Genomic DNA, 27,722 nt, shown 5'->3' with positions numbered 1-27,722 from the left:
CAGTTATGGTCTCAGCATTAAAGCAGGGGTAGCCAACATGGTGCCCTCCAGATGGTGGACTACAAATCCTATTATTCCTGACCATTGGCTATGCTGGTTGGGGCTGATGGAAATTGTAGTTTACAACCATCTAGAGGGCACTATGTTGGCTACCTCTGCATTAAAGTAAACTTACCACTTTTGCTGACCAATGCACTTGACAACCCTTTCCAGGGGACTCTGTCCATCGCTAAATCCCCATTACGCAGGATTTCAGCTCCATCTGTGCTACTTATGGGGTTCTGTATCCAGCTCCCTAGGTCAAAACAAAAATATACCCATCTTATTTCCCCACTTGATGATGACAACTAACTTATTGTATATACTGTTCCCACTGGCATCACCAACTGCTCTCTTAAGTCAAAGGCTGTTATTTATTATTTTTAGAATACTTATATCGCACTTAACTCCAAGAGTCTCTTGAAACAGCTTACAAAGGATTCTCAAAGTAAAATCACACTCAAATCTGCTACAGGAACAGGAATTACATGGTGTCCATATAAAACCAGCATTATTCAAGCAGCATTTTCTGCCCTCTTCCTTGTTTCCTGTTGTCACAGCAGGCAGCAGCTCCCATCAAAATATTCCAAGATAAGGGAATGGGATTGAGCAGCTGGATCTCACTCAGCCCACAATGGAATTTTCTTCTCCTTTACTAACAGTTCATAAGAGCAGCAGTATAATGTGAACAATGCAATATGCAAACAGACTCAGTCTTTTCCTTTTCATGGCCAATATCAGCGGTTAAAAAGAGTCAGGATGACAACTCTGTCACTGTCCCCAGTACAGTCTTCAGAACAGAGATGAAAGCCTGCAGTGCCTCAGGCTTGTTTTCACTCTGCTTTACCATCATTTGCATCTCTGGATCCTCCATCTCAAGCAGCAGCTCAGTCAAGAAAAGGCAGCCTGTGTCATCCTGGGCACCAAGGTAAGCTTTCCACAGCTGGGAGCCAGCCTTGCTCATAGCAATTGTCTGGATATGGACAACCTGCAGTGCAGCCTGTAGAGTGTCTGGCTGTACAGTTTTCTGCCAAGGAACAGTTTGCTGGCAGCCCACACCCAGATTTAGCCATTTCCTCTCAAACTGTTCTGCGGTCATACATGTGCTAGGGATGAGAATAAGGACACTTGGACTGGTGTCAGCACAAGGAACCTCCTCTTTCTTTTCTGATATCAGTGGCTCTGGAAAAACAACAACACATTATTAGACAACACAAATCGCTTCATGCCTGGTATTACAAGCTATAATACACATCATACTGAGCAGGGGGAATGAAAAGCATCTAGCAGTGTCAGATGCCTAAAACAGCACCTTTCATTGAAGGTTCTGGTTTTCATTAGGGAAAATTGAGCACATAAGGACCAGGGAAGTGGTTCAAGAGCCAAGTGAATCCGTTACCTTCACCCATTACTGTGGGATCTTCACAGGGGGAATCTGCATGGGGAAGGCCAATAACTCGGCTGGCTGTCATGGCTGTCCATTGCTCTTTGCCATATATAGGCACCAATGAGTTAAAGTCAGAGGCCCATGCATTCACAGAGCCTTCAGCCCGCTCTTCTAAAAGCCGCAAAGAGTGATCAAATGTGGGGCTGCACAGAATCCCTTTTGCATCTTCCATACCAGCTTGCAAAAGACGATAGTAGAAAAGAGCACGATCCCGAACTGTCATGTCTGTCTCCTCCTCTGGATGAAAGAAAAAGGCACTTTTTAAAAAAAGAAAATTATTATGAATCAGAATATCGCATTTGTTCATCTCAGACCTGAATGATTCTATAGAATATGCCTCCCCTTACCAGATCTGGGCATTTGATACAAGCTGAAGGTGAAGCAAGGGAAGCAATTTGTTGTTGTTATGTGCCTTCAAGTCGATTACGACTTATGGAGACCCTATGAATCAGCGATCTCCAATAGCATCTGTTATAAACCACCTTGTTCAGATCTTGCAAGTTGAGGTCTGTGGCTTCCTGTATGGAATCAATCCATCTCTTGTTTGGTCTTCCTCTTTTTCTACTCCCTTTTGTTTTTCCCAGCATTATTGTCTTTTCTAGTGAATCGTGTCTTCTCATGATGCGTTCAAAGTATGATAACCTCAGTTTCATCATTTTAGCTTCTAGTGATAGTTCTATACACCACACTTCAAATGAGTTGATTTTTCTCTTATCCACTTTTTTCTCTGTCCAACTTTCACATCCATACATTGGGAATACCATGGTATGAATGATCCTAACTAGTGTTCAGTGATACATCTTTGCATTTTCTAGTTCTCTCATAGCTGCCCTCCCCAGTTCTAGCCTTCTTCTGATTTCTAAACTATTGTCTCCATTTTGGTTAATGACTGTGCCAAGGAATTGATAATCCTTGACGTTCAATGTCCTCATTGTCAACTTTAAAATTACATAAATCTTCTGTTGTCATTATCTGAGTCTTGACATTCAGCTATAGTCCTGCTTTTGTGCTTTCCTCTTAACTTTCATCAGCATTCTTTTCAAATCATTACTGGTTTCTGCTAGTAGTATGGTATCATCTGCATATCTTAAATTTCTTGTAAAATGATTCAAGATTCATAGATTTCAAAGCTAGATTGGTGTATTTTTAAAGAACTGCAGAGCTTCTGCCATGCAATACTTTTACTCCTCATGAGTGACATATTTCATAATATATCAGACATCTTAGAAGGCATATACTTACCTATGCAGTAATAGAGTAATCGACCCAGCATGTCCTGACACTCAGCTGGGCGTTGTATGAAAAGCCGTACCAAAGCGGTTAGCAATTCCACCTTCACAACTGAGAATGCCTCCGATTTCACATTCTCTGCAAAATCCTCCAAGATATAGGGGGCATTGGGGACTCTATCTCCATGTACCCCCAGCAGCCAGATTAGTGCTTGCTTGCCCTGAAAAATTAAACCAGAATGCCTCACATTCAAGGTCACGCAATCCCACTTAGCAATCCTATTTATACCAGTGAGAGCCAGGGGTATAAGTGTGACCAGACTGCCATGCAAAGAGTATGGGCTGAGCAGATCTGTGCAGAGTAGAGCACATGGTGAAGTGGGTTCAGAGACTACTTCACCACATGAACACCTAGTAATTCAGATCCCATACATTGCAGCACTTTGATTTGAAGATTCTCAAAGTGCATCCAGATTATAAAATTTTACTTCTGTCATATGGTTATCACTTCACCTACTTTAAGTTTACATAATATTAAATCATCCAAGCATTAGTCATGCATACCTGCTTCTGGTCACCTTGCTGTGCTAAGAGTGACAAAGCTTTTGAGTTACATCTCTGCTCTGTAACATAGTAGTAATAATTTTCTTCCCTGCTTTCTCACTTGAGCAAAAGATGGAAGGACACCAATTAACCCTTTGTTTTCAGGAGGTAAATGCATAAATTAAATGTAGAACCATTAAGTCAGGAGTCCTATGTGATGTTCCTATATTAATGTATATATGGTAAGTGTTGTTGTTTAGAAGATACATGGTAAGTGGAGTGAAAGAGGAGGAGGAGTGAATGGGCAGTAGAATGCTAGATGATTGGCTGAGTGTTTAAAATGGCTGAACGTATAAAAGGAAGAGTGAGAGTGGAATCTGGGGGGAGAAGAGAAAGAGTGGGTTGTTTGGTGGGTTTGAGAGAGTGGTTTGCCAGGAGAGAGTGGAGAAGGAGGGGGGCGGAGTTCGGATTAGTATTGAGTAAAACCATATGCTTATGTGCCTTAAGAAGAAATCTTGTTAATCTTGTTAGCTTTGTTATCTTTAATAAATACTTAATTTGGTTTACCAAAGGCCTGATCCTTGGCTGGGGTTTCACAGACCAGAAGGGAGGGTAAGGTAATGACCAAGGCTGAAGGGGAACTGTAACAAATGGTGGCAGCGGTGAAGAGAATAACAATACCAGTATTCAGAGTCTCTGGGAATACTGGTATTAGGACGTGACTGGTGGTGCTGCCTAGCAGGGGGATCTGTTGAAATCTGTGCTAGAGCGGGGAGAGAAAAAACAATAATAAAGGACAGTCCGGACTGGTGGAGTCCCTGGTGGTGCCTAGTGACAGGTAGTAGCCACGCGCAGGTAGGAACCTGACAGGGAGAGCCAGGGAAGGGCGTCACATCCTACTCTACAGCTGGAAAAGCAGAGGGGTTACATGGAAACATTATTGTAAAAGACACACCCACAGCTCAGCTTACATTTCTGGAGAACAATACAACTGGAGTGCGATAGATTTTTCAAACAGACCACATATACACAGTTAACATAACAAAAGATAGGGCAGTCCTCGCCTCTTCAGTCTCAGATAAAGTCGTAATAGACTTTCTACAGGGTGGAGGATGTTGATACAATTCCAGAACATATTGATATTAGAAATTGGATTTTCCGATAGCAGAATCTAAGTCTAGATTCCAAGCTGCATTTCTCAAGTCTGGTGCCTGATGCCTCAACTGAGTCATTCTATCATTTCCATTCCCAGCCACACACAAAAAAACGATTTCCCTTACCTCACTGTCCTGGATGGTCTCTTCGCAACCACCCAAAGCCTGGGACACATTCTCTATGCACTGCGGACACCACCACACCAGGTCCCGGAACACCTGCACTACAGCTACAGTGGGAAAGAAATTATTTATGAGAACATTGTATATGGCCTTTTGGTCTTAGCAGGGGCAGTTCTCCAAGGCAATTCACAATTGTAAAAATCTCAATACATTTAAAAAACAAGAGCATTAAAAACCAGAACATGTAGTGTAGTATTCAATGTGGCGCTAAGTAACCATTCTGTCAGTGCAAGGATATCCCCAACAGACCTTCTACCCTCCTCTCCCCAAATCTGCTGTGGAAGGTTGGGGGAAACCCCAGAACAGATTTGAGGGGTGTGGGGGAGGAGAAAAGAGAGGTAAAGATCTGTTGCGCAAAGAGATAGCCATGTGCTGACTCAGCATGTTAATGGGATACCACCCTTAAACACAACAGCCATAGCTAGCAAGACTAATACATACTAGAAGCCTGGTAAAATAAAAATGTCTCAGCTGCCAGCCTACAAGAAAACACAGAAGGAATCAGTCTTATCTCTCCTGGAAGGGAATTACATGATAAGGGAGCTTCCACTCCAAAGGCCCTGTTCCACAAACCCACCAACTACACCTCTTTTGGTGGCAGAACATACAGCAGGGCCTCTGAAGACAACTGCAACTAATGGGAAGTCTATGTAGAATGAGGTAGTCGTTCAAACATCCTGGTCCGTTTGGGGCTTTATAGGTAAAAACCAGCATCTGAACTGGGCCTGGAAAAGAACTTGAAGCCAGCGCAACTGAAACACTGGTGCATATAAATTATTCTGGCCATAGCACTCTGCTCCAGCTGTATGAACATTTCCATGCTTTATCTGCATGGCTTGGGACACCTGTTTCAAGCATTCATCACACAATTCAAACACAGCAAAAACTGCTTTCCAGTTTACAAGCATGCCAATGGGAGTTGAAATCTAATTTATCCAGCATCTGTAAGCGCATGGAAATTCAAAGAAAAGGAAGCAAAGAATGATCGCATGTAAGAGGAGTAAGTAAGGAATGATACAGTGATTGAAACTGCAACAGCATTGGCACAGTTGTGTTTTGTAGACCACCAAGTGGTAAGGGGTAAACTGAATCTCAAATCAGAAGGGCTGAGATTGTTACCTGAAGTTATATGTTCCTGCTTCAGCTCAAGCAGCTCTGTTAGGATTCTCACACACTGCTCCGTATAGGTCCTTGCAATGTTACCTGCAAAGCCCACAAAATGACCCAAGCTTTGTTTAGACAGACAAAAACAAATGTTTTAGTTAACTAACACCACTGCAACATATTCCCTGTAATGTTGTAAATACTTGTTAAGTTAAGATGAAGCAAGAAGAAACTATTTATTTCTTCAGTCAAAACTCTGTTTTCTCAAATTCAAGCTGTCCATGCTTTGGTGCTAGAGCACTCCACGAAAAGGATGGGAAGTATCCCTGGAACACTGCTGTGCCCAAACTAAGTAGCTGGCTATTGGCTATTGTGACTAAATAGGCCAAACTGATACCACTATTATCCCCCATGACCTGTGTAAACTAGCACCAAGTGAAATCTCACTTGCCCACTCCATGTGGGCTGGATTTGCTATATGAATGTACCAATTCCCCAAAATGATGTGTTCCAACTCTTTTGTAGCATCATATAGAATGATTTCAGACATCCCTAAATATCAGGGTTTTTTCCTGCTAATGAGATTATTCTGAAAAATAAGAGTTGTACTAAGATACACTGGAAGTGTCATCTTTGGCAGAGGGTGTTCTAGAAAACAAAATAAGAGATACAGACTTTTTTGGGCTGCTTAGCATTGCCTTAACTTGGTAACAGTGCATAGTAAGTCACAAACAAGTTCTGGTATTTCTAAACGCCTGTTGTAGTACAGAAATATAAGAACATAACCACAAGTAAGTCATCTTCAAGATCAGAGTGAGTAGAGACCAAGGAAACTGATTAAATAAAAGAAGTCTAAGCAGGTTATAACTGACTATCTAAAACAAAAGGGGAACAAGATATTTTTCATAAATTAACACTGCAATCCAAACCCCCTTTATGCTGATGATGGAGGCTGGGGATTGGATTGGGTGGAAGTGTCTCTCCACCCAGGCCTGCTAGTCAGCATTCTCCATTCTGCCCCTCAAATGTGTGGGCAGCTGGAAGCATCACCTGTGAGAAGTTCTGAAACAGGGAATTTTGTGGGCAGGGAGCAGCTGACCGTCCTTCATAGTTAAAGCCTTGAAGCCGAGCAGTCCAAAATAACTTGCTGACCTTTGCCAAATGGTTTCAATAGGACAGTTGATTATTCCACTCATTTCTATTTTGAGGGTCTTACTCCTTTTTTTCAATTTCTAAGGAATATAGAACTGGGTAATATAGAATAAGTCCTGCTGTCATCTAGTCTTAGAGAATGTAAGGAATACATTTTTTGTATGGAATAATCCTGCTTGCTCACTTACCAATGGCAAAGATTGCTCCTTGTGCAAGCTCTGCAGACACATCAGTGCAGTAATCTCTTAGCTCCTCTAGTATCTGCTGCACATTCTCATCATTCACCAACTTGCACAGAATCTCCATTTTCTGACACTTGATGTAATGTGGCTCTGAATATGAGCAGAAGAACTTCTTGTAATGGCTGCTGAAATTACCAGGGAGGCTGTCTAAGATCTGGCGCACATGACACAAAGCAGTGAAACAGAGTTCCCTACTCTCAGAGGTGCAAGCAGCCAGTAGCGGGCCCTTTACTCTCACCAGCACATCGTCTTGCACATGTGGAAAGTCTCTGGCCAGCACTAAGAAAAGTTTAGTGGCAGCCATCACCACACTGGAACTGCTACTCTTGAGATAGCCATCCAGTAAGTTAAGGATGTCGAAGAGCTCTTCTTCAGAGCGGGGCTTGTAGCGCAACAGAAAGGTCAGCACCTCACTCTGTCCCCACTGATCTAGGTCAGGCATCCTGCCAAAAGAAGAAACCAGAATCAGCACAATGATTGGAATTGGTAATTGCAAGGCTTTAACTTGGCTCCTGCAATCTGCAGACCAATTCTTTCACAGATTTGCAACTTCAGCCACAATCAGATCTAAAGATACATATCAACAAGATGAAACACCTGACCAATCAACTGGTGGCTGCAGGAAAACGAATTCTTCACAGAAGAGGTATCAGCATTTCCACATTACTTTATAATTTAGGCATGCAGAAACTTGAGCCTTTAGAATTCAACAGATCTATTTTTCAAGTAGATATGTAGTAATTACCAGAAGATGTTTTCTGGCACAGGTGTGACTTGGCCTGAAACCACCCTAACTTTCCCTAAATGAAGAGGATGAAAAGCAAACTGAAGAGTTTGGTGGATGCAAAAAAAAATTGCTGCTAATATAAAAGCCAGTGGGGTTCTATGAAAATGCTGCCTATTGAAGTTAGGCAGGAAGAAAATGAAAAGAGGGCCAATCTCCACCTCAGCTAGTCATATGCTCAAATAATAATAATAATAAAATTTTACTTCTGAGTCGCCTATCTGACCGAGTTAACGGCCACTCTAGGCGACGTACAATGATACAATATAATAAATCAATAAAACCACAATTCGTCTTGAATCAGCATTAAAAACTAACCCATCCCAGAAATCCCATAGGCCTGCCTGAACAGCCAGGTCTTCAAGGCCTGGCGGAAACCTATCAGGGAGGGGGCATGGCGAAGATCGAAAGGAAGGGAATTCCAGAGGGTGGGGGCCACAATCGAAAATGCCCTCTCTCTAGTCCGCACCAGCCTCGCTGTTTTGACTGGTGGGACCGAGAGAAGGTCTTGTGTGGCTGATCTCGTCAGGCGGCCTAATTGGTGATGCTGGAGGCGCTCCTTCAGATAAACTGGGCCGAAACCAATCTGATTAGTTCTGCCTAGCAGAGCAAGTGGTAACAGCAATCCATCTATGAATCCCTTCCTACACTGCAGGAAAATATTTTGCATTTTTTTTAAAAAAAATCCACACATATTTAACAGAAATGTAATAATTACATTAAAATTAACCCATCACGACCACATATTATCACAGAAAGATATTCAGATGTTATGGATACTTTCAGCATTGGATGGATGCATTCAGAATTCTAGAATGGAAAAGTTACAGTCTCACATTTGTATGATGCAAACTGAGAAAGCTTAGTGTATATTAGTAGCCTTCAATCCAAATCTGTTAGTTTTACCCCATACTTGTACTAAACAAATGTTTGATTCCCTGCTTTGTAAACAATCCTAGCAAAAAAATTCCAAAATTATACCAGTTACATTACTAGCATCAGATGTTCAACGGCATCTCAAAACCATCAAAAGATTTAATAGGTTCAAAGGTACACCCCCATCTATAACTAATATCCAAACATTCATTTTGGCAAGGCCCATAACAAGCAAGTTCTCAGTGCTGTACCCATCATAACCCAAACTGGACTGTCAGCTGAGTATTATCCATTGGCTGGCATCAGAATTTGCAGGCTAACCATCCATTTTCCGTATTTTATTACTTTCCCATCAAAATGATCCACAAAGTGAATTACATTGAACACACAGCATTAGTGCAGTACATAGATATTTCCGCAACCCCACATAAGTGTGGCACATCAGCTTCATCAAGAGTATTTGCTGGCAGCTGGTTTCTGCAAATTCACAAACACAAAGGAATCCACGTACTCTTTCACAGGAGAACATACCTATTGAGAAGATGATGGGCAATGGGCTTATTGATGACAACTCCTCCCTCATGTGCCAGGATCTCTTCTAGTGCCCTCAGACAATTCACCACTACAATAGGATCCTGGTCACGAAGCAAACTATATAACTCATTAACTAGTGCACCATCTGTCAAAAAAAAAAGCATGCAAGTTAGAAAATCCTAGTTCAATAGGAGAATGCCTCTTGCAGGTAGCAGTCATGCGGTGTGTATGCTCATGTAACAAAATAATTCAATCCCCTCAATAATATGTCACAGTCTTCAAAGTACTGCTGCTAAATGATTGGGGAGGGGAAGAGGAGGAGAGTTTTAACCAGCAGAACAAACCTGCTGTGAAACTGGTTTCTAGTCTTAAAAGGACTTCGACAGAATATTTGCTCAGTGAAACTATGGTACAGCATTTGTGCTCTGGTCTCTGCATTACAGCATAATAACATGCCCCCATTTTTATTCTAATGTTGCAGGAGGAGTGAAGTTGGAGAAAGTGAAAAATAAATGTGCATATTTACCCACTTCACAGTCTCCTTGGAGTTTCTGCAGTTTTGCACATCCAAGAACAGCTACTCTCCTGACATAGGATGCTTTGTCTCGCAGTCCATTCAGGATTGGCTGTTGGATGTACTCCTGTATGCTAGGCATCCTAGGAACATTAAAAGCCATCATGTTCCAAGTCCTCCTAAATCCTTGCTCGTGTATTTTATGTTACCTTACAACCTGATGTTCAGTACACTAATTTGAGGCCCCCTTGACACTGCTGCTGTGAGAGAAGACTTCTATGCATTAGATAAGACAAGGAACAGCCTTCCATTCTACATACACAACTTTAAACTAGCTTCAAAACAACTGAGAAAGGTCACCCCAAAGTACTTCTCATCTTAATTCCTTGCCTTGCCACATATTTTGTGTAGTAGGCATTTATAATCATGTAGCCCTTTGTCACTTTATAAGGTGGTACTAGTGATGTAATTTCAAAGGTCTGATTTACCTAGAGCAGCCCAACAAGTTTATAATTCAACTGGCACCTAATCCCTGGCAAGCAGGGCAGCAAGCTATTGCAGTAAAACTTTCCTCATGCCTTTGCAAAGAGCAGTACAGAGATGTACCTTCTTTTCATTGACCAGGCATTGGATCTGCACCCCTGAACTAGTGTGAGGACAATACTTACACGTATGCACCATTACATAGACTTAAGCCAAAGCCTAAGATTTATAATGCTAAGGATTCATGTCATAAAAGCATTAACCCAGGTTTGGGGAACCTCAGGCCCAGAGGCCAAATGCAGCCCCACAGGCCTCTCTATCAGGACCCGAGAACTTTCCCCAACCACACACCTCTCCTCAGGTAACACCTTTTTCCAGCTGCTGCTCTGCACCTTCCTTGAATGCTTTCGCCTGGCTGGAATGTGTCCTTCAACATTTATAATGCTTCCTGCTTGCCTGGATGGAGGATAGAGGTGTGTGCACGTATGCATGGAAATTAGCCTTCTGTACAAAGGTAAATTTAACATTGGTTGCTCCACCCACTTTTGCTTCTGGTCTCATCCACCATGGGCATGTGGCCCAGAGGGAATGTGGCCCTCAGGTTGAAATAGATTCCCCACCCCTGAATTAAAGAACAAGTTTTTTTCCTTATATGTGTTTATAATGAAGGCCAAAACAAGCAGCACCACTCTAGTTTGAAAATTATATAGTTTTGTTACCTGAAACTACACATGCTGCGCAGGGCCAGGCCCCTAACCATGGGGTTGGGATCTGAGCAGTCTTTGCAAAGGGTGTTGATAGCTAAGAGAGCTAGATCTGGCTTCCGTGGAGCATATGTGCACATATACAAGTATACTAGCTTCTTCTGAACAATGTCCACCGTGGCACTAGCTTTAACCATCTCCATAAAGACACTGGAAACATCTACACCTTGGGTCATGTGCCTGCAAGTAAGAGATAAAATATTTAAACACCACACCTATGGCTATTAACCTACTTTAAAATTACAAGATGCTGCAATAATGGTCATAGCCAGTGAATAAACCATAACCAATTCTTAAACGTGTTAGGAGAAAGGTAGCAAGTTCACCCTGTAAAATTCTAGGAGGGAAAAAGTTTACCTGCATTTTCCTTAATGCAACAAATCAAACTGAAATTCATGTTCTGTAGTTGTAGTCAACTAACTCCTACTCAGAGTAGACCCATAGAAATTAATGAACCTATGTTTAACAACGCAATCCGAACCATGTGCACTCAGAAGTAATTCCTATTGAATTCAGTGGGGTTTACTCCCAGATAAATGGAGTTAGGATTGCAGCCTAAGTCATGAACCAAATTCCACACTTGGAACAATTTAGGCAAATTATTTTTATTTATTATTTACTAGATGTATATTCTGCCCTTCCTCCCAGTCAGAGCCCAGGGTGATAAACAAAAGCACTAAAAACACTCTAAAACATCATAAAAACAAGTTTTAAAAATATATTATAACAAATCCTTAAAAACATATTAAGACAAAACATCTTTAAAAACATCTTTTTTAAAAAAAGATTTAAAAACATCTTTTTTAGAAAAGCTTTAAAGACGTATTAAAAGGCAATTCCAACACAAATGCAGACTGGGATAAGGTCTCCACTTAAAAGGCTTGTTGAAAGAGGAAGGTCTTCAGTAGGTGCCAAAAAGATAACAGAGATGGAGTCCTACATATCCCATACTTTGCACAACTAATTGGTTTATTCCTAAGTGACCTGCACCTTTTCAAGGGCTCAAACTGGGTAACGGTTAAGTATAAGTTTGCAAAATATAGTTTATCTTGACCATGACACATGTTGTAGCTAGCAAAGGAGATACAGCTGTGTCTGTTGTTATTTTCTACAACTGAAGAAACTGATACCAGGCTGCATGTATACATTTGAAAGAGTATAATGAAATCTTAAACGCCACAAAGGGACACAAACATGACTTGGTAGTTGGGGCATGCTTCAGGGCTATACATATCTCTTAAGTCTCTCTTTATGAGTTGCAGAAACATAATTTTGCAAAATAAAAAGTATATGCAAATATAATGTATACTGCTGATTGTGTTCCTCTGTTCTTGGTACACAATTTGAGGGATGTTTGTGCAGTTTTATTTTCTTTTTAAAGCATGGATAATATTTGCTTGTCATGGACAAAGTTATAAGAACAAGCAATTGGAAGACTGAGAAAGAGTCAAAGGAAGTTATGCTGTATTGCACAAGATCTTCACCTCTGATCAAAGATTTCCGTTTAGGCACCAAGCAACCACAGACACTACTACTTCTGCTTAAGTTCCAAGCAATCACAGATGCTGCTATTTTATTTAACTCTACAGCTGTGATAGCTAGGAACCAGTATTCTACAAAAACCAAGCTCTCTGGCAGGTTTGTCAAAATACAGCACAGATGCACAGACCATAAGTAATCAAAGCCTTGAATGCTGCAACTCAACTTTTTCCTATCGGGTACCCTCTAAACATTTTGGACTACAGCAACTGGCTCTCTCTTAACGAGATTATTATGCTTTCCATTGATATAACCAGATATAATGACAACAGAGGATTTATGTAACTTTAAAGTTGACAACAAGGACATTGTTATCATTGATATAACCAGCTCAATGTGATCTAATATATCTTTTCCTAATAAAATGTTTGCCTGTCTGCATAGGCTTCCAACACGTTTCTGGGCTGAATTCAAAGTGCTTGCTTGTACAGGTGGGGTTTTTAATATGATGTAACTGTGCTTTGGTTGCAGTTTAATTTATTAATTTATATACTGCTTAATACTGCAGCTTTTATTTCTCTGTGGTTGGTTTGTTCATTTAATTGCCTGTATTTGGTTGTTTAATTGGTTTTATTTTATGTTGCCTAAAGACTTCAGAGCAAGGAAATTATTATTATAAAATAATAACAATTAGCCAAACTAATAACAACCAACTAGGGTCACAAGATAATCGGTTCATACGCAAGTGATTGACTGAAAATATCCATCATTTCATGAACCCACAACTACAACGCCTGTAGAACAAGCAAGTTGTACATTCCACAGCAGTCCAGGCTACAGACCTGATCACTCGTTGGATAACATTCCTGTAGCGGAGACGGTCAGCTTGCACATGAGGGTTAGACAAAGCTCTCTTCAGCTCCTTCACTGTGTCCTCTGAGCCTAAGTATGGCATCCTGTAGAGTTTGGACTGGCTCTAAACATTTAGGAAGTAACGACTGCAGAAAAATCTAGGGTAAGAACATAAAAAGAACCCTGCCAGGTCAAACCAAAGGCCTACCTAGTACAGCAAACTTGTTTGCAAGTGGCCAACTAGATGCAGAATACCAGGGCAATGGCCCTCTGCCACTGATATTCCCCAGCAACTGATATTTATTTGAGAGATATATTGCTGTTGATACTGGGAATTCCATACAGCTATATCATGACTACTAGCAGCAGCCATTGACACAGCCTTATAACCCCCTCCCCATACTTGGCAGTGGCTCTCCAATGTTTCAGACAAAGGTCTTTCCAGCCCTACCTAGAGAGTTCACAGGGTGAAACTGAGATCTTTTGTTCGGAAAGCATGCCTTGCCCTAAAACTCTTTCCCACATTCGCAGCCCTGAAGACCCAGTGCTATTACCTTGCAAGCAGAGCTTGGAAAAGTTACTTTTTTGAACTACAACTCCCATCAGCCCAATCCAGTAGCCATGCTGGCTGGGGCTGATGGGAGTTGTAGTTCAAAAAAGTAACTTTTCCAAGCTCTGCTTGCAAGTCACTAAGCTCTGCCAGAAAGAAGGACAGCACCTGCTATCATGGAAACACCCAGCAGGAAAGAGGGAGGGAGGGACATCATCCACAGCCAGGGTCGTTGGTAGAATTTATTTACACATACCTGCAGAAAAATCTCGCCTGTTCCACTCTGTTCACTTTCATGCAGACCTGAAAGGAGCTAAAATCTTCCAGGTTCTCTGCCGACTTCTTCCGCTTTTCACTTGCAAATCAGCGAAGCCTCTGGGGGGGGGGGGGGACATCAGAATGAGCGCAGTAACATAAAACAAGCAAGGCACAGAGGTTGCCTTTTGTTTTACTGCTTTGAAATCATCACGCCCCGTCTTGTATTTTAAATGCCTCAGGACAAAGCAGACATTCAGGATATGAACAAACCTTCCCGTTATATTTTTACCTGTGGTCTAGACTTGAAAGGGAAGGGACTGCAACTTGCAGGTTCTCCTTTGTTGCAGTAGGTTGCAAACATCATATCCTCTCTCTCCCCTCATAAAAACCAAGATGGGATAGTGGTGATGCCTTGCCTAAACTCTAGGTGTTGTTGACAGACAAAAACTCCACTCGGAAAGCCCTGAAAAGTACAGTGGCAGGAAAGGTTGCACTTGTTAAATTTCTACTTGTTATGCAGCCTTTTAAAGGCACAGGAGACTAATCCAGTTGAAGTCCAACACTATATTAGCTATGTTGAAACATATCCCAATAAACTATGGGTGCAAAATTTAAAACTGCTGCTTCAGTTTTTGACAGTGGCTTTAGCAAGCAAACACTTCAGTCCCAGGTGCAATCCTAAACACACTTACATGGGAATAAAAGTCCTATTACCCTAAAAATCCTATTGCTCTGGTATCCTCCTGGTTGGATTACTGTAATGCTTTGTATGTGGAGTTACTCTGAAAAATGGTTTGAAAGCTTCAACTATTACACAACTCAGCTACTAGAACTTTGGCTGGTATCCCTGATGCATCCCTGTTTGATGCCTGATTCCACTTTCAATGGATCACTTTGAGAGCCACTGTTATCCAAAATTTGTTGCTGTCATGTTGTAACGGAGGAGTCGCAAAATATTCACAAATTTATCAGAGCATCCAATTTTCAGGATGGTCCAGAGAATGGTTTAATTTACAGTATCAAAGGCCTTAGATCAATAAACGCCATATACAGAGGTTGGTTTTGCTCCCTGCATTTTTCTTGAAGCTGTCATGCAGTGAAGATCATGTCCACTGTCCCCCTGGAAGGGCAGAAACCATTTTGGGATTCAGGGAGGATGTCTTCTGAGATAGGCAGGAGGCGATTTGCAAGGATCCTTGCAAGGATTTTACCTGCGGTAACTAGAAGAGACATGCCTTGGTAGTTCCCACAATCTGTTCTATAATCCTTCTTGAAAAGAGAGATAATTATGGCATCCCTAAAGTCTTCTGGGATCTCCTCCCTCATCCAGATTTTTTGGATGAGCTTATGAAGTTGTTGTGTAAGTTCAGACCCACCTTTATTGGTTCCCTATTTGTAACCACCCAATTCAAGGTGCTGCTTCTTCCTTTAAAACCCTACATGGCATATGTCCCAAATGTCTGAAAGTGATTTTTTCCATATCAACCTGCCAGTGCATTAAAATAGTGACAGCAGGCCTTTTGTCTTATGCCATCTATAAAAGAAATAAATGCACGTACAAAAGGGAGAGCCTTTCCTGTGGTTGAACCCTGACTCTGGAATGCCTATTTAAGGGAGTTACGACTGGTGTCACCACTGTTTTCCTTTTGATGCCAGGTTAAAACTTTTTTATTTGTCCAGGCATTTTAAATTATTGTGCTTTTAGCAGGTTAGATAAATATGTCGTCAATCAATGTTTTATTGTATTATTTCATGTTATAATGGGATTGCTTGGTGATGAAGAGTGGGATATAAATTTTACAAATAAGATATTGTATTGTACATGTCAAAGTCTTATGTACACCATCCATGACTCATTTTTGGCCAACTGTGCAGGTAATACATTTTTAACAATTAAAATAATAAATATTGAAAGCCAAAGGACTTATTTCCAAGTAAACATGTTCAGCAATGAAAAGAGTTTTGTCTTTTTCTTGCCAACTGCACACTTCTCTTTTTGCTGTTTAACTGTCTACTTACAATTTTGCTTTTTTGTGTCTTTGGTAAATCTGGCCAGTGAAATGTTGCTTTAAAAGGCTTGCCTGCTGGACTAAGTATTACTTGAAGCAAGAAGAGGTAGGCAGCAACACTAACCCTGCAATCCTCTGCCTACCTAATCTTGAACTCAGTGGGACTTACTTCTGAGTAGACACGTCGGCATTTTGTGTTGCGCGTTTCCAAAACATAGATTCTTCATCACTATTTATAAACAAAACTAATTAAACTCATAGACTGAATTCATTTTTAAACTCACGAACAGCTCACCTGCCTTTCAAAAAAAACCGCCCTCTTCCTACTGTCCCGCATTTTGATTATTCTAATCGGATCCGAAAGTGAGAGATGCTCTTAAATTTACATTATCTGTTTGCTTCACAAACCTGCTCAAATAACTCCACCGAACAGAAAGCCTAATGCGCATGCGCTAATAGCTAAAACATAGATTTATAGGTATAGACTTAAACGGAGTCCAGCTTCCGCGTTGACTTAGAACGTTTATACATGTATTTTGATTTAGCAGGGCCAAAAACTCAGGGCGCCCACATGCAAGTAAATGGAGCACAAGGCTTCTGTAAGCAATGGGGCGGGGCGGAATAGGGAAATTATGAGTGAAGAAGGCTGATGGAGGCGCTTCATAGCAAAAACGGCCCGCAGGGAGGAAAATGGCTCATCCTCACCTTAAACGTCGCTGCTGAGTTCTCAGCCCTCCCCCGACCCTTGAGCTTGCGTTTTCCTGAAGAGATGAAACACCAGGAGACCGGATACATCTGGACTGCTCATCAGTCACAGAAAATATCTGCAAATACAGGACTACATTGCAAGGCTGTCATAAAACTTCTCCCTTAGTCGCAGTCCTCCAATATGTATAACGTTGGAGTATATTCACATGCCCATCCTCCTCGGGGCGATTTAAAAAATGTTTAAAAACTAAACACACGCACGCATTTTCTACTTGAAATAAGACCTACCTCAAATAGAGCGTAGTCTCTTTTTTGTTGCTACCTTTAGTTTGAGAAGGGCTGCTGCCCAGTCACAGCTATACTATAATCCTGGATTTCCCCACTGCTTCTTATGAACAGCTGCCTTCCCAGTAGAGACACTCCCCTAATAAAAAAAGTAACCCGAAGGAGTCGTCACCAACCGAAAATTTATCAGTCTACTTTCTGAAGGACTACGTTTTCCACGCCAAGCGGCTGAACAAATAAGTACACGGCACATCTGCCCATGCGCACTTTCCTGGTTGTACTGTACAGAGTGTACTCTTTTTTACGTTTCGCTGGAAGAAGAGCGTCTACCGTAGCGCCCCGTGAGCGGGAGAACTGTTGTTTCATTGTTTGATTTTTCGGCGGGAAGAGCAGCTTGAGATCTGAACGAGGGAGAGGGACCCAGTGATTTTTCCTGCACAGATGGAGGAAGCCTTCTAAGTTCTAGTACAGGCGTCCCAATTCAATTCATTGCAAAGCGTTTATATATCGAGGGGAGCCGCGCGTCCCGCCTGTTACCTTTTCGCGTCCCACAGGCCTGCAAAGTACAGTAAGCTTCCTTACTTTTCCTCGCTACATCCTGATTTGTAAGGTGAGAGACGGGATCGTGTCAGCTCTGGACCAACGTGTGTGAACATCACGAACGATTCTGGAACCAGATGCGAAACATCTGCAAACTCCATTAAGTAGCCGTGCGCGAGCGCCTGCCTGTATTTTCCTACAGATTCCTGTGGCCTGAGCCTGTATGGGTTCATTCGGAATCCCCATATAATTCAGTGGTATGCACAGGATTGCATATTGCAAGCTGTAGAATATACTGCTGAATAAATCTGCATCTCGCTGTCCATCTACACTGCTAAGCACGTGAGGTATCCGAAACGATGATATGAAGAGTTAGGTGTGACTAACTGCGTAGGATTGCAGCCCCTTTATTGCAAGACCTGTGCCTCATTTTTTTCTTCCAATATTTCTGTACCATCCTATAACTTTAGTGCCTTTTGCAATATCCTGTCCCCTCCTACTTCCTCCTTCACGCTGATGAAAGTCCAAACAGTTAGATCATCATACTTATTTGTATAGAATAAGCCCTATTTTCTGGGGCTCATATTTAAAATCTGCCTGGCAATCCTATTCCCAATCCTTCATGTTTTCACGGGTACTTTCATGGTTACCCAGTGCTCCCTTAATTAGGTTATGATAATAAAACAACTGTTCTCTTTGTGGAAGCATCCTAATGGTGTTTCTATTGAAATAACTAGAACAAAAATTGAGTGCAGTGTTGCATGGAAGACAATATTACATAACCAGCTAGATATTTATACAGTAGGGCCCCACTCATATGGCGGGTTTCGTTCTGGACTGTCACTGTAAAGCAAAATCCGCTGTAAAGCAGAACGCATTGACTAACATTGACAAAAGTGGTGCCCAATGCCCGAAAATCGCCATAAAACCGGAACAAGTGCCGTAGGAGCGGGGCCTTTCTGCAATTGACAACCACTGTATTGGTGGAATGCTGTAAAGTAGATCGCTGCAAAGCGGGGCCCTACTGTAGTCAGATTAGCTGCTGTTAATTGATGTTTGGGTTCCACAGAAGCTCATGTTGTCCAAGGTTTAAACGAAGGATAGGAAACCTGTGGCCCTCCAGATGTTGGTGGACTCCATCATTTCTGACCATTGGCCATACTGGTGGGGCTGATGGACGTTGGCGTTCACCATCATCTGGAGAGCCACAACTTCTCTATCTCTGCTTTAAACATTCCCTGTCATCAGAACAGGATATTTGTAGTCTAACATCCTAAGTACATGAAAGATTGCTTGTGAATCATTCTTGGCTGCCATGTCTATGTGATCCTTATACACATACTAGGTTCCTTGCGCTCAGAGGCATTCAAGGTGATTTTCGTAGAACGGGTAGGGAACCTGTGGCCCTCCAAATGTTGTTGGACGTACTGCTCCTGTCATCCTTGGCTGTTGCCCATGCTGGCTGGGGCTGATGGGAGTTGGAGTTCAACAACATCTATAAGCCCACAGAGTCAGTTGGCTAATTATCTTGCAAATATTATACATGGAACTTGATGCATAATAGTTACTCTGCTCCTCGCATTAGGAAGGTTAAACTTTAGCAAGTGAAAACATAGGTGTTGATCCCCTATCATGTGACCAAATAACAGACTGTGCTCTGGTTGGTGGTGAATGAAACTACAAGGACCAATAGGATTGCTCTCTCATATTTGTAGTACTAAATAAATCATTAATTCAGTACTCGTTATTGATGTTTATCCTGCCCGTCTTTCAAGGAGCTCAGAGCAGCATACATATTTTCGTGGCCATTTTATCATCACAACAATTCTGCAAAGTAATTTAAGTTGAAACATAATGACTGGCTGAAAGTTACCTAGTGAGCTTCATTAACCGAGAGAGGTTTGAACCCAGTGCTCATCAGTCCAACTGCAATACTAACCACTTTGTTATTTTAATCATTTACAACCGGGCTTTCTGTCATTCAGTGTCCAAGGCAGCTTACATCAAACCATAAAAGTATAAATTATAGCAATGAAAAATAAATCAACAGTGAAAACAGCAGGCACCACACTTCTATCATTGTGCTGTTTTTATTGAGAGAGTAATAGCAGAATCTTAACCATGTCTACTCAGAAGTAAGTCCTGAATTCAGTGCAGTTTACTCCCAGGTAAGCGAGATTAGGATTGGAGCCTAATACTGCAGTCCTATGCATACTCACCTGGAAGTAAGCCCCACTGAACACAGTGGCCTTACATCTGAGTAAACATGCAATCTCAGTGCAATCCTATACAAGCATACTAAGAAGTAAGAATTTTCAATGGGACTTACTCCCTGATCTGTATACTGGATTGCAGCTTTAGTCCTATAGGATTTATTTCCCGTTACATCTATTAAGGATTGCAATAAACACTACATTTAGTGGGATTGTCTTCTAAATGCATTTTGGATTAGGCTGTAAGCACCACTATCCCAACCCCAGTCTCATTTTTTACCTTTATTTGTGAATCAATTTATTCCTGTTACATATTAATGATGACATGCTATGGTCTGATCCAGCAGGGCCTTTTTTATGATCAGTTCATATCCTTGATGACTATGCATCTCATTCTGGGTATACGTATCTCAGTCTTTATTTCTTGTTGATCCAGTTCTGTGGCCATCAGCAACTTTACTGATGCCTCTATCCATCCTTGTTTTCTGAGTTTTTTGTAGTATTCAAAATTTCCCCCTTGCTTTTACAGGAGCTAGACTGATGAATGGGACTCTCATCGCAGACACACCTATTGCAGTGGATTTTTGGAATATCAGAAAAGCTGGGCAGGCTCGCTTGTTCTTTCTTTCTCACATGCACACTGACCATACAGTGGGGCTTTCTAGCACCTGGAACCGACCTATTTATTGTTCTTCTGTTACTGGTCAAATCCTGCATCTTAGACTGAAGGTAGACCTAGATACAGGTGCATGGTCTTATCATACCCTGCCATTTATATTAGGGAACACCTAGAGTTGACTCTACCATGCCTTCATCTTGATTCTAGGTGGCTGAGCGATGGATCCGCCCTCTGGAAGTGGGAGAGAGCCATGTCATGGCCTTGGATGAAGTGGGCAGGGAGACCATGACAGTGACCTTGATAGATGCTAACCACTGTCCTGGTTCTGTCATGTTCCTCTTTGAAGGTTACTTTGGTGCCATCCTCTACACAGGTATGAACTTCCTTGTTTATGAGACACAGGAGGCTCACATTTTGGATTTCATTTTCTTCTCTGTTCCAGCCTTGCTACCCCTTAATTTGTCTCTCAGCACTAACATCTTCTTGACTATTTTAAAAATTATTTACTTACATTTATACACTACTTTTCTTCTGACATGGAAACCAAGGCAGCATACACGTAGTTCCCAGCCAGGCACTGACTAGACTCATACCTGCTTAGTTTCAGCAAGGTACTGGCCTCATAAACCGCCCAGAGAGCATGTAAACCGCCCAGAGAGCTTCGGCTATGGGGTGGTATATAAACGTAATAAATAAATAAATGTGCTTTCAGACCATATCTTGGAGAGTATCCATGTTACCCTGTTGCAACAAAATCAACAAAGAGTATTGTGACACCTTAAAAATGAAGTGGACTCCAGTCCACAAAAGCTTATGCCATAATACATTTATTTAAGGTTCTTGACTGCACCTTTTAACTGGTACTTTGGTGGTGGTGGGTACTTTGTAAAAGCAGACTCCACAAGTGAGGCCTCCCACTTCTGTAGCTGTGCAGCATTCTCACTTCTAGGCTATGATGGTGCAGTGGCCTCCCACAGCCTGGTGTTCTCCAGATGTTTTGGACTACAGTTCCTGTCAGCCGTGCTTGCTGTGGTTGATGGGATTATATCTGGAGGGAACCAGGTTGGGGAAGACTAGCCCAGTGTTTCTTTGGTTGTGGGAGAACAAAATTTACATCCCAGTCAGTAGTAGCTATAGAGAAGTCACTATTGTCTTAGATGAGCTAGCCACATAAGGTTGTTGCAAGGATAAACGAAAGAAGAATTTTTACACTTGAAAATTCTATAGAAGCAATTAATAATAACCTTTAGTGCCCTGTTTTCTGCTGCAACAACCAAAGAAGCTGGCTTTACTTTACGAGCTTACTCATTTGGAACTTTAATCATGATTTCAGCTTTAAACTTCCAAGCAGCTGTTTCCCCTGATGGGTCTGTGATATCTGTGTCTTACCAGGTGATTTCCGTTACACTCCCAGCATGCAACAGGAGACAGCTCTGAAGAACTCGAAGCTTATCAACAGTCTCTACCTGGACAATACTAACTGCCACCCCAAGATTATCATACCATCCAGGCAAAACGCCACTGAACAGATCAAAGAGGTGATCAAAGCACACCCCCATCACCTGGTTAAGATTGGTAAGCAGATTTGGAAAATGTTTCTTAAACTGAGTGGGGAGCCTGTGGCCCTCCAGATGTTGCTGAACTACAGCTTCCATCATCACAGATCATTGGCTATACTGGCTGAGGCTGATGGGAGCTAGAGGCCAACATCTGAATGGCCACGGGTTCCCCATCCCTGTGTTAGTTGAGGCACAGTTTAAAAATCACTGAATTGAGAATCCTTAGAATAGGGTGGTCAACAGACCAGAATTTTCAGTTCTCTCCAGAAAGGAACACATACATGGAATTAATCTAATGAATTCAGGATATTGAAGAAGTCTAACTTTTTAAAGTGGGGTTTCCAAGCACATTTTCCCCTGAAGTCATATGTGAAAAGAGGTCCCATACAATGAATTTCTTGAAGGACAATGTAAATCCACAGAATCCAGATATGTATCCACAAATGATACATTCACAGTTGAGTTTAGCAGCACAAGGATCATTAATCATTGCAGGAGGTGCTCACTAATGGACAAGAAAGTGTTTAATTTCCTTGAAATCTTGAACTCCAAAGTAAGGGTCTGACAGCTAAGCTGCAGCTCTATCAGAAGCCCTGAGCTTCAGGTACTATTAGCTGCTGAATAAACTTCACTGTGCCTCGTGCCATCTGAGCTTTGAAATACAGTTCTTTGTCCTTTTCTAGGTACCTACAGTTTAGGAAAAGAGTCACTCTTGGTGGAACTGGCCCAAGAATTTCACACCTGGATTGTAGTAAGTCCTCAGAAGCTGGAACTTATGAAACTGCTGGAGATGGAGGATGTATTCACATCTGAGAAAGGGGCTGGTTGGATTCATGCTGTGGATTTTTCAGAAATCCGTCAAGCAACTATGATCAGCTGGAACCAGAGTCATCCCACCATAGCTATTCTCCCTACAAGCCGGCCAGTGAAGATCAACCACCCTGATGTCCACGTTGTTCCCTACTCAGACCACTCATCTTTCCAAGAGTTACTAGAGTTTGTAGCTTGGATAAAGCCTTGCTCCATAATCCCAGTGGTAAAGCAAGAAGTTTGTCAGATATATTTTCAACAATATTTAAGATCTAAAAGTTACTCAGTTCTGGAGTCCAAAGTCCCCTATTCAGTGAAAAGATTCATGCAGAAGCAAAACCACAATAATTGGGAAAGACCCTCAAAGCTACTGAAACTGACTACCTGTCACCATGTGCCCAGAGGGGTTTGGTTTGACTCCCCAGAAAAATGTACCAGTGAGAGTGAAAATGACTGTGATGCAGAGGTTTCCCAGCAAAGCTGCCCAGAACCCACGGAGAAATCTAAAGATGAATGTGTTGGGAAAGAGATGAAAGAAATAATGGGAGAGCCAAAAAATCTCGAGAGCCAGAGAGCAATAAAATCTGAATCTATGACATCTTCAAAGCATGAGCTGAAAGGCAGTGTTGTCAATCAGTGTCAGACTATGACATTAACAAACACTCACTGGTATGAGAGGGATGCAAGGTCCATATCAAAAAGATCTCCATGTTCCTCTGCAAAGAGTGACTGTCTGGGTCAATTGGCCTTGGAGAACCATGCCCCCTCAACATCAACACATGCTGTTCAGACTGATACAGATGACACATCTGCCTCTCCAGCGGACGTAACATTCCAGCTTGTCGGTGAACAGACTTCCCAAGGCCTTCTTCAGGAATATGACTTGTCTCCACTCAGTACCCCAAAGCAATGGTCTCTTCAAAACTTTGATTGGCAAGTAGAAAAGTACTTAAAGAGAGGGAAAGGACCCAAATGCATGGAGGAAGGAGCAGGGCAGATTTGTACTTGGGAAAAAGGTAAAAGTGAAACCCTGAAGCAAGTGTCACAGCAGGTATCCATGGAATGATCTCAGTGTCCAAGTGGGACTTGCAAGCAAGTTTTGCCAGTCATTTGTCAAACTAGTTCTTGTACAACTACAGTAGGGCCCAGCTTCTCTGCGTTCTGCTAATAAGGCGCCAGCGGGTGATCAGCTGGAAGGGAGACTGGAGCTCCCCGCTCTCCAGCTGATCTCAACGGAGGAGGGGAAGATCAGCTGTAGAGAGCTAAGCTGATCTCTTCTGGTGCGATCAGACTCCCGTGCTCGATCTGATTGTGCCGGAGGAGGGAAAGATCAGCTGTAGCGCACTACAACTGATCTCCTCGGGGTGGATCAGACTCCCACACTCCAGCTGATCACTCCAGAGGAGGGGAAGATCAGCTGTAGTGCACTACAGCTGATCTTTTCCTGCGCGATCAGCAGGTTAGGTTCCAAACCCCCGCGCTACAGCTGATCCGCTTTTCGGCGCTTTTCAGCGGGGGTCTGGAACCAAACCTGCCATATGAGTGGGCCCTACTGTAATTGTTGTGACCCTACAAAATCAGCAGTTTGCCTCAATCAACCCTCTGGAACTTTCTTCCCTATCTAGTAGGGCTACTTGCCATTGTTTATTGGACTGCCCAGTCAGAAGCTTCTGAGTATGTAGCTTCAGCTGTGTGGCATTTTTCATATGTTGAGAGGGAACCCCTGTATCGTTTCTTGGTTTATGAAATGCTATTAAGCATTCTCTGTCTTGAATTAAAGGCAGTGATGGCAGCATTCCTGACCGGGAAGCAGATGCTTGTTGGCAGGGAGATCCTGTTGTTTTTCTAGCAAAGTTTTTTTCTCTCTCGCAGTATTATTAAAGAGCCCAACAGGAAGTGTACACTGGCCAGACTCCTAGTTGTATTGATGAGAACAGGTTTTCTTCTGAATTAAAAAACAAAAATGACTTTGCTAGATTCTAGTAGTGTATGACTGGTATTTTAAATTTCCAGACAGACAGTTGTTTCCTCCTCAACATAGCTGGGGGAAGTGATGCTCTTAGCTTATATAAAACATTTTACTGCCCATAAGAGACAATCGGTGTTGAACTCCTGCAGTCATTGCTTGAGACTTTGCTTATGGACTCTTGGGAGGTATCAACACAATTACTGTAGCTAGCACATGCCCTAACTTTACTTTAGCCCCAGTCCAGTGACAATAGCCAGATACTGTGCAAACACATAATGGGATGTGTAGGGTAGCCCATTGGTTTCATCAGCAAAACCTGGGTTTTGCAGTGGATGGGAAGAGAAAAGTATACTCCAGTGTTAAGAGAGGGGAGAGCATTTCCTTATCACTCCTCTTATAGCAAATTAAGCTGGTGAGTACTATCGGGATTGTAGTCAAAACTGAGCCAAAAGAGGGCAGTATGAGCATACCAAAGGAAATCCCACGGTTTGCAGAAATACAAAAAACTGGAGAAAAAAACGCTAACAAGGGCAACTACCCCCCCACCCCAGAAAGCCAACAAGCCAACCCACAACCCATTGGAGGACTGAGCATACTTTGTGTCAACAGAATGCTGAGTGTCCTTTGAGAGAGGAAAAATCCTGAAAACTAGCGGGGAGGAGAATAGAATGGAATGTCCCAGAAGAGGGCGTATCTGGCTAGAATACTGAACAAAAGCACTCTATACCACAACTTTTTGTTGCAGACCCATTCATTTAAATAAAGTTTAGAAAATGGATGGAACCTTGTTGGAACTTGTCATTCTTTTTTTTCCCCTTTCTTTTTAAAGGGCTAGGTGAGCACTCCCACACTTGAGTGATTCATTGGGGAGCACTCAGCCTCTAAAAGCGCACTTGGAGGAAGCGGATTATCTGGATCCATTTCAGTCGGGCTTCAGGCCTGGACATGGGACTGAAACAGCCTTGGTCGCCTTGGTAGATGATATGAGGAGGGCATGGGATAGGGGCGAATGCACCTTCCTTGTCCTCCTTGATCTCTCAGCGGCTTTCGATACCGTTGACCACGTTATCCTCCTGGACCGCCTGAAGAGGTTAGGCATGGGGGGCACTGTATTGCAGTGGTTCCATTCCTTCCTCTCTGGTAGGTACCAAAGAGTGGCATTGGAGGATGAGGTCTCGGATCCTTGGCCTCTCACTTGTGGGGTGCCACAGGGTTCCATCCTCTTCCCGATGCTGTTCAACATCTGTATAAAGCCGCTGGGGGCAATCATCAGGAGATTTGGGCTGCAATGTCATCAGTATGCGGATGACACGCAGCTCTATCTCTCATTTAAATCTTCACCGAGGTTGGCTGTAGAATCCCTCTCCAAGTGCCTGGAGTCGGTGAGTGGCTGGATGGGAAGGAATAAGCTGAAGCTGAACCCTGACAAAACCGAGGTACTGTTTGTGGGAGACAAGGGAAGGCTGGGGGATGTGGACCTGGTGCTCAATGGGGTACGATTGCCCCTGAAAGACCAGGTCCGCAGCCTGGGGGTCATTCTTGACTCCCAGCTGTCCATGGAGGCTCAAGTTTCGGCTGTGAGCCGGGCAGCGCTGTATCAACTCCATCTGATACGGAGGCTGTGCCCCTACCTTCCCAACCATCTGCTCCCACCGGTGGTACATGCCCTGGTCACCTCTCGCCTAGACCACTGTAATGCGCTCTACATGGGGTTACCCTTGAAAATGGTCCGGAAGCTGCAACTGGTACAGAATGCGGTGGCTCGTCTGATTAAAGGCAGCTGCCGGCAAGATCACATCACTCCAGTGCTGAAGGAGTTGCACTGGCTACCGGTTGTTTACCGGGCCCAATTCAAGGTGTTGGTTTTGACCTTTAAAACCCTACACGGTTTTAGCCCAGTCTATCTGAAGGAGCGCCTCCAGCATTGTCAGGGATGCCGCTCAACAAGATCAGCCTCAGAAGACCTTCTCTCGATCCCACCGGTTAAAACAGCTAGACTGGTGAGGACTAGAGAGAGGGCTTTTTCAATTGTGGCCCCCACTTTGTGGAACTCTCTCCCAAATTATCTCCGCCATGCCCCTTCTATGATGAGCTTCCGCCGGGCCTTGAAGACCTGGCTCTTCAGGCAGGCTTTTGGGGTGGGTTAGGTTTTTACTGTTATGGTTTTAAATTTTAACATTTTAATGTATTGGTTTTTATCTTGTACGTCGCCCAGAGTGGCTGGACAACCAGCCAGATGGGCGACTAATAAATTTAATAAATAAAATAAATAAATAAAATAGTAGAAAAATAAAAACACTTCTAAAAAGACCACAAAACGAGCTGAGCTGAGTTGCTTATCACTAGTGTTACCAGAACCAGCGTCCATGACATGCATGCAAGTGGAGCAACATTCCAGAAGGCATTTGCAAGAGCAATGGTGCACCTACTGGGGGAAGAATAGCATTTTCCCAGTGACCACAGAAGTGCTACCTTGTGGGACAGTGGGTTGTATTCAACATGGCACTAAAACAATCATTCAGTCAGTGCAAGGATTTCTTCCACAACAGAAGGATCTCCCCCTCTCATCCCATGTGCCCCCTAAATCTGTTCTAGGGTTTCCACCAACTTTCCAGAGCAGATTTGGGGACGGCGGAGGGGGCATATGGGAGGGAGGAGAGTGGGGAAACCCTGTTGTTCTAGAGCAGTACCCAACTTGGAGGCCATGAAGTAATCCAGAGGGGCCACAAACAGTAAAGAAATGAATTTTTTTTTTAAAAAAAGACTTCATTCCCTGGACATTGTCTGCTCTCTACTGCTGCTACAGACAACACCTTCCCCTTG

The 27,722-nt window shown here is 42.7% G+C and overlaps 2 protein-coding genes across 15 annotated transcripts; one reads left to right on the top strand and one right to left on the bottom strand.

Moving 5' to 3' along the window:
* Positions 1 to 394: 394 nt before the first annotated feature.
* On the bottom strand, positions 395 to 17,528 carry AP4B1 (adaptor related protein complex 4 subunit beta 1). Of its 9 annotated transcripts, XM_061631948.1 has the most exons (14): positions 17,193 to 17,528; positions 16,902 to 17,020; positions 14,477 to 14,650; positions 14,186 to 14,304; positions 13,370 to 13,537; positions 11,004 to 11,228; positions 9,814 to 9,944; positions 9,285 to 9,432; positions 7,040 to 7,536; positions 5,715 to 5,798; positions 4,539 to 4,642; positions 2,729 to 2,936; positions 1,439 to 1,723; positions 395 to 1,221 (listed from the first exon to the last, which is right to left on the bottom strand). In XM_061631948.1, the coding sequence occupies exons 5-14, from the start codon at positions 13,480 to 13,482 to the stop codon at positions 794 to 796; spliced, it is 2,223 nt and encodes a 740-aa protein (XP_061487932.1). In that variant the 5' UTR covers positions 13,483 to 13,537; positions 14,186 to 14,304; positions 14,477 to 14,650; positions 16,902 to 17,020; positions 17,193 to 17,528; the 3' UTR covers positions 395 to 793. The 9 variants fall into 9 exon arrangements, with proteins under 9 accessions (XP_061487932.1, XP_061487933.1, XP_061487935.1 ...); XM_061631949.1 differs by lacking the exon at positions 14,477 to 14,650; XM_061631951.1 differs by lacking the exon at positions 16,902 to 17,020.
* On the top strand, positions 16,981 to 25,677 carry DCLRE1B (DNA cross-link repair 1B). Of its 6 annotated transcripts, none has more exons than XM_061631959.1 (5): positions 16,981 to 17,799; positions 20,472 to 20,671; positions 20,769 to 20,934; positions 21,954 to 22,136; positions 22,804 to 25,677. In XM_061631959.1, the coding sequence occupies exons 2-5, from the start codon at positions 20,483 to 20,485 to the stop codon at positions 23,994 to 23,996; spliced, it is 1,731 nt and encodes a 576-aa protein (XP_061487943.1). In that variant the 5' UTR covers positions 16,981 to 17,799; positions 20,472 to 20,482; the 3' UTR covers positions 23,997 to 25,677. The 6 variants fall into 6 exon arrangements, with proteins under 6 accessions (XP_061487943.1, XP_061487942.1, XP_061487941.1 ...); XM_061631958.1 differs by having other exon boundaries at positions 16,981 to 17,986; XM_061631957.1 differs by having other exon boundaries at positions 16,982 to 17,757.
* The last annotated feature ends 2,045 nt before the right edge of the window (positions 25,678 to 27,722 follow it).

Source organism: Rhineura floridana, chromosome 6, assembly GCF_030035675.1.
Source record: "Rhineura floridana isolate rRhiFlo1 chromosome 6, rRhiFlo1.hap2, whole genome shotgun sequence".
In the NCBI taxonomy this organism is placed as follows: Eukaryota; Metazoa; Chordata; class Lepidosauria; order Squamata; family Rhineuridae; genus Rhineura; species Rhineura floridana.
This window is presented reverse-complemented; position numbering and strand designations above follow the sequence as displayed.